At 42.2% G+C, this 14,953-nt stretch overlaps 1 protein-coding gene across 1 annotated transcript in view; it reads right to left on the bottom strand.

Annotated features, from left to right (window-relative positions):
• The window catches only part of LOC143300290 (uncharacterized), a 152,589-nt gene that overhangs the window by 53,751 nt on the left and 83,885 nt on the right, over positions 1-14,953 (bottom strand). The window contains exons 22-23 of the mRNA XM_076613885.1: positions 11,781-11,915; positions 10,474-10,596 (exon numbers count right to left, since the gene is read on the bottom strand). Of these exons, the coding sequence (XP_076470000.1) occupies positions 10,474-10,596; positions 11,781-11,915 (258 nt within the window). The remainder of the gene's footprint in view (positions 1-10,473; positions 10,597-11,780; positions 11,916-14,953) is intronic.

Below are 14,953 nucleotides of genomic sequence, written 5' to 3'. Positions count from 1 at the left end.
CATATGTAACCATGGCCCTTGTGGCTTGACAGGGATGGAGATCACAGGCACTGGTGTATCTGTGCGCACTGGTGTATCTGTGCATGCGCTCAAGTTTGTGTGTGTGTGATATTGTGCGCCCGCTCACATGTCCAAGTGTGTGTGTGATATTGTGCGCCCGCTCACATGTCCAAGTGTGTGTGTGATATTGTGCGCCCGCTCACATGTCCAAGTGTGTGTGTGTGTGTGTGTGTGTGTGTGTCAGTGTGATTGACCGCATGTGTGTGCATGTACGCGCGTGCATGCTTTTCACAGTGCGTTAGGAAACTTTCGGACTTCGATTTTGGTGCTCTGACAAGTCACTGGTTCGCCTCTGAAGGGGTCAACAAACGACACTGTCGATAGCGCATTCTGTTTTCATTCTTGACAAATCATCGGTAAACCACGATATAGAATGGCCCATCGGCCTTTTCTTTCTTTTTTTTTTTCTTCTAGAAAATGGACACTCCGTTTTTAATGCAAATGTGAAAACAGATTTCCGTGCCTAGACTGAAGAGTTGCACCCACACAATCTGACACCAATCGCACTTGGCCTTGCCCATACGGTGTCAATCAGTTTTGTGAATGGCGTTGCCTACCCGTAAAGTTATTATTTTTATTCTTCACTTCTGTTTTCACGATCTCATCTTGCCAGACCCAGTTCCACTTATTATTCACTCCTTTATTGATCTCTGCTGCAAAAATCCTCTAATCCTTTGTGAGTTTTCTCATTTTGTCAGTGACTGAAGACGATCAACGAAATCAGGCATCTTTGCAAGTCGTGAAACCCGCGAGCGAGTTTTGTAATTCCGATCGAATACGGATAAGCTGAATGATGACAGAGCAGCAACGGAACACTTATTCTCAATTGGTTCGCTTATCCAAACATGGGGTATTTTAGCAAACGCTGTGGCTCTTGTCGATCAGTCGGACAACGTTTGTGCAACCTTCGTGGGTCGGAAAAAACCTCACCCCCCCTCCACCCCTCCGATTTTCTCAACGGATTTACACGAATCTCAAAAATGGCCTCTGGAGCCAATTTTCAGTCGGAAATCTGACTATAGTTGGAAAAATCTCATGCCTGGGGAGGAAAGAGTGTAAGTTCGTATGTGTGTATGCATGTGCACTGCTTCAAATACAACTCTGTGTGTGTTAAACTTTTTGTGTGTGTGAGAGAGAGAGAAAGAGAGAGAGAGAGAGAGTGTGTGTGTGTGTGTGTGAGGCTGGATAATTGTCCAGGAGTTTCCTCTGAAAATTGGCCAGGGTCCAGGGGCTGCCTTAGGCCCCTGATGGGGTCCAGGAGCCAGTTGCATTGCTTGGATAGAAGAGCCTAGTATGGTCATAACCCGTTACTAACTGTGTGTAGTATGAAACTGACCAATGGCGTAGTTCGGTCAACGCAGGCATTTAGTCATGTGTAACTGTCAAAAAGTTAGAACCTAGCAATGCAACTGGCTCCAGGGGGGCAAAGCCCATGGCTGAAATTGAAATTAGTGATTTTAACCCTCAAAGTGCTGGATATAATAAAACATACTTACAGAAATCATGCTTAAAACAAAGGGATAGTTTGCCTCCGCTACCTGTGCTCTGATTTGGGGCATTTGTATGCTTATCAGTAAGAATAAATAGGTAAACCTATACATTTTTGGAAAGTAGAGTGAATGAAGAATCAGATAAAAGTAAGAAAAAGGCTGTACCTTGTAAGTAGTTGGAGATATTCCACAGGATATAAACAACAAATTTTGCAAACTTGTTTTCCAAAAACGTCAACCACAATGTTTATAGGTATTTTCACATCTTTTATAGAGTCAAAATTTCAAAATTGGCATTAAACTGTGCAGAAAATGTTCTGGCTGCAGAATCATGAAATGAATATAACTGAAACAATGAAATTATAAGCACTGTATTATTTGTTTGAGACACACCCACCGACGCCACGCACGCGCACATCTACAATACTTTATGCAATCACAGGCAAAAACAGAAATAAATGTTTTCTTTTAGCTCATGTTGCTTTCAAAAGCAGCAAGAATGCTTTAAATCAAAATAATTTCCAGTTTTCTAGCTTGATTTGGTCAAGAAATCACAATAGACCCATGCCTAACCCACTTTACCACCCCTCCCCACCCCCATCACCCACCCCCCAGTTTTTGTGGCTGGAGACACAAAACTGAATGAACAACAAGCAAGCCAGCATGCTCAAGTGTCAAAATAACAAAGCCGTTTTCACCAGAATCCCTGTCAGCAAATGAATCATCACTAGTGACAAGGTCACTCATTTCCTGAGCTTTGTCAACTTCAGTGTCACTCATTGTTTACAAAAAATACGAAGATCTGGACTTATAAACTCGGTCAAAGTTTGTGCAAACACAAGCAGGGAGGCAGTAACACCAGAACGAGGCAGTTTTACGAAGGCTGCCGAGCATAGCCGTACGATGTCGGACCTTATGTAAACAGAGCCACGATCGTGGCCCATCGCACTTTACCGGGAAAGCCACGATCGTGGCTCATCGCGCTCTCCGGGTTAAGAGGTTTTATGGGGGCCTCTCCTCTTTGTGTGTGTGTGTGTGTGTGTGTGTGTGTGTGTGCACGTGCGTGCGTGCATGTGTGCGAGCATGTGTGTGTAGTGTTTTCAAGGAAAATGTACTTAGCACACAAGTTTGCACTGCACCGATATACTTGACCATCTGGTCTCTATAACTGTAGTCTCTGTTACACTGACAGTCATGTGTGTTGGTTGAGGAAAGAAATAGGGAAGGGGGATGACTGGAGGAAGAAGGTGTGGGTATGTGACTAGTTATATCACTTTCAGCAGTCAGGGATTCTCAGCCAGAGCAAGGGGTCAGTATCTTGGCTCAGTGCCAAAGTCGCCACAGTCATTGACAGTGGTTTTACCTCCCCCTCCCCCACCTCCCTCACCACTGGTGGGAGAGACTCAGGGAGAGGGGAGGGGAACCTCAGCAAATCATGAAAGAGAACTCTGCAGGAGGGGTGGGGTGGGCTATTCTGCTGAAAATAGCTGATCTACTTTGAGTTCCCCAGCCTGGGTTACTGTGTGTGAGTGTGTGTTCAACTAAACTCTGTGTGTGAGGGAAAGAGAGAGAGAGAGCAAGCAAGAGAGTGTGTGTGCGCGTACGAGTGTGTGTATGTGTGGTTTCAATTCAACTGTGTGTAAACAAGAGGGAGGGAGACAGACAGAGAGAAAGAGAGGGGAGAAGGTGGGAGGAAAGAATACGCTGTATTTGTTGCATGTGTATGCATTGCTTTCAAATTCAAGAGATCTGTGTGTGTGTGTGTGTGTGTGTGTGTGTATGTGTGTGTGTGTGTGAGGTTTTTTTTTTAAATACGACTGTGTGTATATGCGAGAAAAAGAGAAAGACAGAAAGAGGGAGAGAGGGACAGACAGACAAACAGACACAGAGAGGGGGGGGAAGGTGGAAGGAAAAAGTGCAAGTTTGTATGTGTGCATGTATGTGCACTGCTTTAAATACAATTCTGTATGTGTGTTTGTGTTTATCGATCTCTGCTGCAAAAATCCTCTTTTCCATTGTGAGTTTTCTCATTCTGTCAATGATTAAATCAGCTATATATGCAAGTTGTGAATCCCGAGAGTGGAAGTTGTGCAATCACAACCAAATATGGATAAGCTGAATGATGACAGAGGAGCAACGGAACACTTATTGTCATTTGGTTCGCTTATCCAAACATGGGGCATATTGGCAAACCCTGTGGGTCTGTCTTGCTGATCGGTCAGACAACAATAATGCAACCTTCGTCGGTCGGGAAAAAAAACTCATCCCCCCCACCCCTCTATTTTCTCAATGGATTTACACAATTCTCAAAAATGGCCTCTGGAGCCAATTTTCAGTCAAAAATCCGACAACAGACAGAAAAATCTCATGCCTGCAGCTGTCATAATTTGGAAATATCTGTCCACCGACGCAACATCTAGACTGTCGTTTCTCTCATTCTCTCTTGCCTTGACTTCTGTAACTCCCTATTGTCTGGTTTGCCTGCTTCATCCATTCAATCCCTTCAGCGCATACAAAACTCTGCTGCCCGACTCATCCTCAGAAAGAAAAGATCTGAGTACATCACTCCTATTTTGCAACATATCCATTGGCTCCCTGTCTCACACAGAATAAATTATAAGATCAGCACTCTATGTTATAAATGTATTCACAAATCTGCCCCTTCCTATCTTTGTGCTGCCTTCACCTCTACACTCCATCTTGCTCTCTATGATCGGCTTCGGATCCACTCTATTTACACATACCCAGATTCAAACACTCCACTGTTGGACGCCGTTCTTTCTCTGTCTCTGGACCTTGTATCTGGAATGAATTTCCTCTTTCACTTCGTCAGGTCTCCGCACTCAGCTCTTTCAAGTCTGGCCTTAAAACCCACCTCTTCACAAGATAACCTCCCTCCTCTACCTCTTCCTTGTCTTCAGTTTTAGAGTTATGCATGTGTGTGAATTACAGGTGTGAACACACTTTGATTTGTCTCTGCACAAGATTCAGTGCTATATAAATACCACCATCATCATTATTATTATTATTATTCACTGTGCAACACTGAACTGTCCTGAAACCAACACCAAAGTTGTCATTATGTAACACTGAACTGCCCTGAAATCAACAACGCAGCTGTGGTCAGCAGTTTGTTCATTCCCCACCTCTGTACGTATTTCACAGGAGGGCTGAGACAGAAAAGGGGCATCTTTACCCACTCTGTATTATGGAGCAGAAATACATCATTCTAACCAGTACGCTACCATGCCCATCTCTTTTTAGCACCAAGATGGAAGAGATGAATATAGAGGGGGAAAAAAAGGAACAACAAATATCCATTAATTTTACCAATACCACTAACAATGCTTTTAAAATCTCATCAATGAAAAAGATCATTGACCACAATCATAATCTGTATCTGATGCATTAACCTTCCATCAACAGACAATACCAACACCTCACTAGACACAGTGACTGGCGCAACAGCCCAGTGGTTACAGCTTTGGACTTTCAATTTGAGGGTCCCAAGTTTGAATCCTGGTCATGGCACCTGGTGGGTAAAGGGTGGAGATTTTTCTGATCCTCCAGGTCAACAGAAGTGCAGACCTGCTAGTGCCTGAACCCCCTTCGTGTGTATACACATGCTGAACATCAAATGCGCATGTTAAAGATCCTATGATACATGTCTATGTTCAGTGGGTTATGGAAACAATAACATATCTGACATGAATACCCTTGAAAACAGAGTATGACTGAAGGGGTAAAAACAGTCACACACGTAAAAGCCTGTTTGTGTATAGAAGTGAAGCAGGGAGTGGCAACCGATAAAGGAAGAAGACTACACACTGTCACGGATCAACCCAACCTTTCGTTGCTGCGGAAGTATAGGCGGAAGTGCGAGCGATTTAGTATGGCTCAGTGGCCGGTGAAAGTGGGGTTAGTTCCGATGGTTGGGAGTTCGAATCCCAGTTTCTCTAGATCATGTTTTCTGACATGTTCTTGGTTTGGTAAAAGCGTGTGTATGCACACTCGTTTTACCTGTGTAAGAGTTGTGCAGCACGTGCACACACCGCTCTGTAGGAGCGAGAGGGCTCTTGTCACATTGGCATGACTGCAACTGCAGTGCAGTGCGTGCAATGTGTGTTTTGGCCGGTTAGCGTGCCAAGTGCAGAACTCGCGCTCACCTGCCGTTTACCTGGCTGCAGCTGACTGTGATTAGGTGTGACTTGACTCTGAGACGTCAGAGAGCGCGGACCTTGTGGCAGAGGCCTGGAAGGCTGATGGAGAGGAATTCTTGGCCAGCCAGAACCTCTGCCTGATTTTTAGCAAGCCGGTGAGCAGAGGCTGCAGTGCCCGGCTGAAGGTCCCACCCAAGTCACCACCTTCGCCCATCACAAGCTGTCGTGAGGTAACCTTGTATCAGGCGGTAACTGTTTCGAGTGTCTTTAGTTGTCTTTTCCACTTTTGGGAGGTCTGTGGGTTGGACAGTGGCTGGGGTCACTTTATGAAACTGTTACGATTACCTGATGTTACAGACTGTCGTGTAACGGTCCAGTGTTATAATTATCATTCCGTGTGTTACGGGTTTGAGTTTATATTAATACACTTGTGAGGAAGTGTGAGGGAATAGTATAATCTCCGTAATTTGTTCGACAGAGTGTACGTTGGATATGTAAAGCTTACAAGCTGATGTTAGTATCGGGAATGTGAGGGAGACGTTGGGGGAAATACTGTGTTTCGATAAGTCCTTAAACCTGCGTAAGTGGCCGCTGTTAGCAGCGTGTCAGAAGATAGTGTATTCCGTGTAAGCTATTGTGGCAATAATAGGTTACTGAGTTCTCTCCCTGTATGGACCGAGCACTGGAAGAGTTTGTGTATTGATTTGTTCACTTTAATTGCTCTGCTTGTGATCCGAATGGCTTTGGCAGCCATGTGCTGACGCTATCATAATTTTTCCTTTTTGAATGTTCTGTTCCAACATGTCTGCTTGTGCAAGGGAGGTTACCTTGATTGGGCCTTCGATTCTGGCAGCGTAGTGCTGTGGGAGCGTGCTTCAGGATGCGCGGCACAAGGTTTGGGGTTCGAGTCTTGGGTTGACCTGTGCCACCGTATAAGTAGGGTGACGGCCGGTACCCTGGCAGGTTCCGGACCCCTCACTTCCAGGCATGCATGTTGTCGTGCGATTGGTGTATGACAGTGGTTGTTCATTATTTTGCCTTAGAGTGCTTGTTGGATGAATGAGAGCACAACCTGTGGCTTCTTAGGTCGCCCAACGCGCATAGGGTTATGCGGTTATGGACTGGTACTGACAGGGGGTTATCCCCGTCCCCAGCTTGCTTGTTTGTCAAGTAGCGGCAAATCGACTGCTCTGCTGTCCCAGCTCCGAGGTCGCCCCTTGGGGTCTTCCACCTGAGGAGCCGAGCGCTGACACGAAACCCTGGGGTCGCACCCTGGGGATCCAGATCGTCCCTCGGCGTCGACCTTCGACCGCAGCCTGCCCTGCTTGCCACGACCTCCCGGACTCATCTGGTGAGGTGCTCTGTGGGTGAGCTGGACGTCGAGGGAGAGATTGTAGTCAGCGTTCGACTCTCAGCCTGGAGCAGGGATTTTTCAGTCTGTCAACGAGTGACAGATAAGTTAAATGAACGTTGCCGCTTGTGCAGTGAATGTGCGAGTGTGTATGTGTTTGGTTCGTTTTTCTTTCGTTTCTTGATTTTGTCCCGGTGGGGGTTAAAGGTGGGTTAAGGAGGGGTGGTTTGGAGTTAGGTGGGGGCGAGGGTTTGGGTTTGGGGATAGCTTAGGAAGTAGGTCCTGTACCCATATGTGTGTGATTGTGTGAATAAAAGTTGTAAAATCGTACACGGATTTCTGCGTCCTTCTTGGGAGTGTGTGTTGCGCGGTGTCGACCCTAAAAGTCCACGTCTCCTGACTTTTGGGCTTGCCCAGATTTCTGGAGTGTGCGACACACACAGTGACAGCCGATGAAGGAAAAAGACTACACACAGTGACAGCCCATGAAGGAAGAAGAAGACACACAGTGACAGCCCATGAAGGAAGAAGACTACACACAGTGACAGCCCATGAAGGAAGAAGAAGACTACACACAGTGACAGCCCATGAAGGACGAAGACTACACACAGTGACAGCCCATGAATGAAGAAGAAGACTCACACAGTGACAGCCCATGAAGGAAGAAGAAGACTACACACAGTGACAGCCCATGAAGGATGAAGACTACACACAGTGACAGCCCATGAAGGAAGAAGAAGACTACACACAGTGACAGCCCATGAAGGAAGAAGAAGACTACACACAGTGACAGCCCATGAAGGAAGAAGATTACACACAGTGACAGCCCATGAAGGAAGAAGAAGACTATACACAGTGACAGCCCATGAAGGAAGAAGATGACTACACACAGTGACAGCCCATGAAGGAAGAAGAAGACTCACACCGTGACAGCCCATGAAGGAAGAAGAAGACTACATACAGTGACAGCCCAAGAAGGATGAAGACTACACACAGTGACAGCCCATGAAGGAAGAAGAAGAAGACTACACACAGTGACAGCCCATGAAGGAAGAAGAATACTACACACAGTGACAGCCCATGAAGGAAGAAGAAGACTACACACAGTGACAGCCCATGAAGGAAGAAGATTACACACAGTGACAGCCCATGAAGGAAGAAGAAGACTACACACAGTGACAGCCCATGAAGGAAGAAGATTACACACAGTGACAGCCCATGAAGGAATAAGAAGAAGACTACACACAGTGACAACCCATGAAGGAAGAAGACGACTACACACAGTGACAGCCCATGAAGGAAGAAGAAGACTGCATACAGTGACAGCCCATGAAGGAAGAAGAAGAAGATTACACACAGTGACAGCCTATGAAGGAAGAAGAGGACTACACACAGTGACAGCCCATGAAGGAAGAAGAAGACTACACACAGTGACAGCCCATGAAGGAGTGACAGCCTAAGACAAAGACAAAATCTTTATTAACGAGGGTAATAGATAAGCAAGTAACATGCTTTTTTACATCCGCCCTCGCCCTAAAGAGGGAATAAAGCTAAAAAAGCGAAAATGAGCACAAAATCAAAACACAATCAAAATATACCATTATTTCACCATTCAAAGCCATTCCACAAAAGGAAGAATAAGAGAAGAAAAGAAAAAAAAAAATCATGAAATACACACACACGCACACAAATGCACCCACTCAAGAGAGAGTGAGAGGGAACCCACAAATTGTCGAAAGCAATGTTGGATTTCAGGTGACGTCAATTTTTGTGAATAGGAACATTTTTAGATTTTGCTTAAAGTTGTTGTGGTTAGTAATATTTTTTAAATGTGATGGTAAATTATTCCAATACGTTCCCCCGCTGTATGTAAGGCTGGACTTAAAAAGATCAAGATTTGGACGAGGTATATGCAACTTATGTACATGTCTTATGTTATTTACTGGGAAGTTATTTATAATTGAAGGAGGTGCGTAGCCGCTTACTATTTTGTGCATAAAAACAGCCTTATTATATTCTAGTTTTAGCTCCAATGGGAGGATATCAAGTGACCTATAATCATTAGGAGTTAATGAACATGACTTTAATAAAACTAATTTCAAAGCACGTTTGTATAATCTAACAAGAGGTTTTAGAGTATTAGTGCTAGCAGAGTCCCACAACGCAGAAGCATAATCTATTATCGACTGTATGTGAGCATTAAAGAATTGTTTACGGGCATGTGTATTTAGAAAGTGTTTTATTTTTGATAACTGGAATACTTTTTGAGACATCCTTTTACATAAATAAGTAATATGTTCAGACCATGATAAATCATTATCGATAACTATACCTAAAACTTTATGTGATTTGACTTCTTCAATTTTAACATTGGAAATGAAAATATTGAAAAAATTTGTTGGCATTATCTGACGTTTCTGTCGAGTTGTTACAGACATGCATTTAGTTTTTTGAGCATTCAGAGACATATGGTTATGTTCTGTCCACTTAACTAATCTGTTTACACTGTCTTGTAAATTGGATGTCAGAACTTTAATGCATGTGTGGTCGGAGTGTACGGAGTTGACATCGGCAAACAATTCACAATTAGATTTGATATAAAGAGGCAAATCATTAATGTACAAGGAGAAAAGAAGGGGGCCAAGAATTGATCCTTGTGGTACACCATACCTTATTTCTTGAAAAGTTGATTTGGAAGACTTAATGCAGACCAGTTGTTGTCGATCTGATAAGAAGGAAGAAAGAAATTGTAAAGTATTCTTAGCTAAGCCATAACAAGCAAGTTTCTTAAGGAGAAGAGAGTGATTTATTATGTCAAAGGCTTTAGCAAAATCAACGAAGACAACACCTGTAAATTTACTATTATTTATATTTAAGAGCCATCTATCTATCATTTGTGTCAGAGCAGTATGACAAGAATGGTTTTCTCTAAAACCTGACTGTACTGGGTGAATCAAATGATATTTGTTTAAGTGACACAGTATATGTTTTTGGATATGCTTTTCAAGTGGTTTTGAAAGAACCGATAGTATAGATATAGGCCTGTAGTTAGAAGGATCAGAAGGATCACCTGATTTGAAGAGTGGAAAAACTTTAGCCTGTTTGAAACAGACAGGAAAATAGTTTTTATCAATGCAGAGATTATAAATGTAGGTAAGACACTCTGTTATTACTGGTGCCGAAATCTTCATGATTTTGCTATCCAGTTCATGTATATCTTTGGTATTTGAGTGTTTCATGCCTATGAAGGAAGAAGAGGACTACACACAGTGACAGCCCATGAAGGAAGAAGAAGACTACACACAGTGACAGCCCATGAAGGAAGAAGATGAAGACTACACACAGCGACAGCCCATGAAGGAAGAAGATGAAGACTACACACAGTGACAGCCCCAGGGAGTAGGGTACTCACCGACCACAGGGACAGACGCACAGGGAGGGAGGCCTTCTTCACATTGCGCAGTTTGATGGTCCTGGTCACACACCCTCCCCACGCCACCTCCCCCATCTCCAGCACCTCCACTGACGGGAAGAACTGAAACATCAGTCACACCCTTCTACACGGCACATAATCCTGCGTAATGCAACTCAATGCACTATACACTGCCCACTCACACAGTTCACCCCCCCCCCCCCCCGCCCCCCATAATAAGCTTCAGTGATGGCTGTGAGGTCAGTTCCCTACCTTTATGGCAGGAACTTAAGTGATGGCTGTGTGAGGTCAGGTACCTACCTGTACGGTAGGAACTTCAGTGATGGCTGTGTGAGGTCAAGTACCTGTATGGTAGGAACTTCAGTGATAATAATAATAATAATAATACGTAGTTTTTCTATGGCGTGATATTCCGCACCAATGCTGCTCAAAGCACCTTACATCATAGTTGACTGTAAACATGCCTTAAAAAAAACATATCAACTGCTATCTGACAATGGAAAACATCCAGTGTGTTCATATGAATGCAACTGCAAAAGCACACTAAAGATTATAAAAGCTATGAAGTAAATATGGCTTAGATTAAAACAAAATGCATTTCATAGAACACTCCCCGCCCCCCCCCCCCCCAACACACACACATAAATGTCCCTCCCTTACAGACACACACACACACTGACATTAAATATCAAATGCACTGAAAACAAAACTGCATAAGCATTAAAATATTTCTTATTTTCTAACATAGAATTCTGTTTGGACATACTAGCATGCCTACACACTTACATACGCGTACCAGAGCGCTGTAACCTCACAAACACATGCACACACGCACAGTGATGGCTGTGTGAGGTCGGTTTCTTACCTGTATGGTAGGAACTTTAGTGATGGCTGTGTGAGGTCAGTTCCTTAACTGTATGGTAGGAACTTAAGTGATGGCTGTGTGAGGTCAGGTACCTACCTACCTGTATGGCAGGAACTTCAGTGATGGCTGTGTGAGGTCAGTTCCTTACCTGTATGGTAGGAACATCAGTGATGGCTGCGTGAGGTCAGGTACCTACCTGTGGTCAGGTACCTACCTGTATGGCAGGAACTTCAGTGATGGCTGTGTGAGGTCAGGAGCCAGCTGCATTGCTCTGACGGAAGAGCCTAGTATGGTCGTAACCCGCTACTAACTGTGTGTGTAGTATGGAACTGACCAATGGCGTAGTTCAGTCAATGTATGCATTTAGTCACGTGTAACTCAGAAAGTGAACCAAGCAATGCAACTGGGACCAGGTACCTACCTGTATGGTAGGAACTTCAGCAGTGGCTCTCAGCTGCACGACCGAGACAGTGGGCTCCAGCGTGGGGTTGAGGGACTGGGCGTACACCTCTATCTCACACACATGCTCCCCTGGCCGCTTGGGGACGAACAACACCTGGCACACAGTGCAACACCTTCTTTACCACTCATTCACAACGCAGACACACACTGATATGTACACATCCACTGCAAATTCTATCTCTGTGCCTTACACATAAACTACACAATTAAGTCTTTTATTTTAATGTTTTATCCCTACTGGGACATGGAAAATTTAGAAATAATAATTATGTAACTTCCTTTGATGTAATAATTGCACCACAAAATGAAATAAGAACTATGACTATTTTTTTAAAACTAAATTCCTACATTTTCAGAATCTTAAGATTCTACTCTCTCAGTACACTACCATTTTCAAAAAAACACAAATCACTGTCTATGTCCAGTGAACAATTCATTGCATCCACTGATCCATTTCAGACACTCATTCACAAGAAAATACATGCACAAGATTCTGTCTCTTTGATAAATAATGCAAGATACACTGTAGTTCACATTTACAGCTCAAAACTGCTGTCCTTTTTGTGTGCTAAACAAGACTTTAACTTCTGACAAAGCAAGAAATAAACTTCCTAAAAATACAGCTGTACTTCACACACACACGCATGTTGGCCTCACACCCAAACTCACATAAAAATATAGCAGTACTACACACACACGCACGTTGGCCTCACACCCAAACTCACATAAAAATATAGCTGTACTACACACACACACACACACACACACACACACACACGTTGGCCTCATACCCAAACTCACATAAAACCAAAGCTGTACTACACACACACACACACACACATGTTGGCCTCACACCCAAACTCACATAAAAATATAGCTGCACTTCACACAAACACATACATGTTGGCCTCACACCCTAACTCACATAAAAATACAGGTGTGCAGAAATCTTACAACTGGAAAGTTTTGGAGGTGAGTATGCAAATATTATTATGTCAAGATGCCACAACAGATTTTGGATTGATGTTGCAAAACATTATAAAAAGCTTTATATGTATGCCCCAGAAAACTCAGGAGAGTGTTTGTGTGAATGTATTCATTAGTGTTAATATTGTAAGGGGCAATAAAACTGTACACATTAAAGAGTGCATTGATAATGGTATAATGAGAATTGGTGACATAGTGAATGTTGATGGTAAATTTTTTTTTTTAATAGTTTTAATGAGTTTATGAATAGATATCAACCAATTCTTTTTTAAATTTATGCTGGAATAATAGAAGCCATGAAAGATTACAAACAAAAATGTGGAGTGGAAGTTTTGAATAACAATATGTTGGAAATACCCAAAACATGGCATGTGATAAAGGGTGGCAGTGCCAAAAATATTTTCAAGTCATTTACAGACCACATTAACCCCCTAATTAGTGTTCAAAAGTGGCAGCGAGTTTACCCAGAAGATACTTTAACATGGAAAAAAATATTCCTCAAACCATTTAAAGTGACAAATGACAGCAAACTCAGATGGTTTCAGCTTAGAATACTTCACAGGCTGATACCAACTCAAGGGTTCTTATTTGTCCGCAAACTTGTAAACAGTCCATTACGCATTTTTTGTGGTGAGGAGGAAGATTCTATCCAACATCTTTTTGGGAGCTGTCATGTTTCTCAGAACTTTTGGACAGAACTTACAGCTTGGCTATCAGAAAATTGTCAAAAGTGCAGGGGTCTCACTCTTTCAGAATTGCTGATTATATTTGGTATAAAATTATACCAAAACACTGATCAAGTCCTAGACTTGATTATCTTATTAGCAAAATTTCATATACATAAATGCAAAATACAAAACACTTTACCCAATATCTTACATTTAAAAAGTATTATAAAAATAGATATTGTATTGAGAAATATAACAGCAGAATAAGTGGAACACAGATAGAATTTGAAAGGGCTTAGCTTCCTTATAATGCATTGACAGAAAACTAGAGAAATATATGCACCCATCATGTGTTCAATAATGAAAAGTAAAAGGCATAAGCAATACAAAAACTAATGATAATGAATGATGATGCTTTGTATTTTGTATACTTTCATATATATATATATATATATATATATATATATATATATATATGTGTGTGTGTGTGTGTGTGTGTGTGTGTGTGTGTGTGTGTGTGTGTGCATACAAGTATACATGTATGGATATATATATATATATATAATATACTATATGTGTGTTTAATTTTTTACATAACTTATAGAGAAGAAACTAATGACATTTTTGATGTGGTGCCTCACAGGCACATTTGTCCAGGTGTGAGCTCAAGAGAACTCTCCTTATGAGTCATTGTAGACAACTTATGGAGAATGCGACATTAGTGAGGCATTGCCTTTACATGTACAGTATTGATTATTGCAAATTTTTGCAATATCATTAACTCTAATTAAATGATCTGTCTAAGAGTATGGTCATGGACACATTCTTTTTTCAACTGTGTGAATTTTTTACGTGTAAAAATTGAATGTGGTAAACTTTGAATTGTATGAAAGTGGTGTTTTATTGTCACCATAATTTCAGATATTGAGACTGACTTATTTAATTAGTAATGGAGAAATGCTAAAATGAAACAGTACAATCAGTAATGTGAAAAGACACCTGCTTCATTTATTCAGAGTTCTTTTCATTAACAATAACATGAACCGGTGGGTGAATGAGTAGTGACCTACTGGGGATTATTATTTCTATACTTCTATACATGTCAAGTAAATCAAGGTTGGGGACACTCTCTATGCTCTGTCTTACGCATTTATGGTTATATATGCCAACACACAGAAGTCAAGATAAATCATGTCCCCATCTGTTATATAAAAAAAAGAAGAAAAAAAAGAAAGAAAATAAGAAGAAAGTTTCCCTTCACTGACTTTTGGAGAAGCAAGATAGGGCTGGTAGACAGGGGTGAGGGTGGGACTGTCTGTCTGTCTGTATGTGCCTGTCTGTCTGTGTGGCTGCCAGTATCCCTGGTGGACCACCCGACTGTCTTTATGATTGATTTTAACTTTTGTATATGTTACTGTATAAATTGTAGAACTTCCTTCCATATTATTGTCTTGAATCTTTCTTTTTTTTTTCTTTT

This window comes from Babylonia areolata, chromosome 26 (genome assembly GCF_041734735.1).
Source record: "Babylonia areolata isolate BAREFJ2019XMU chromosome 26, ASM4173473v1, whole genome shotgun sequence".
NCBI classification, from domain to species: Eukaryota; Metazoa; Mollusca; class Gastropoda; order Neogastropoda; family Buccinidae; genus Babylonia; species Babylonia areolata.
Note: the sequence above shows the minus strand (reverse complement) of the source record. Positions and strands in the feature narration are given on the sequence as shown.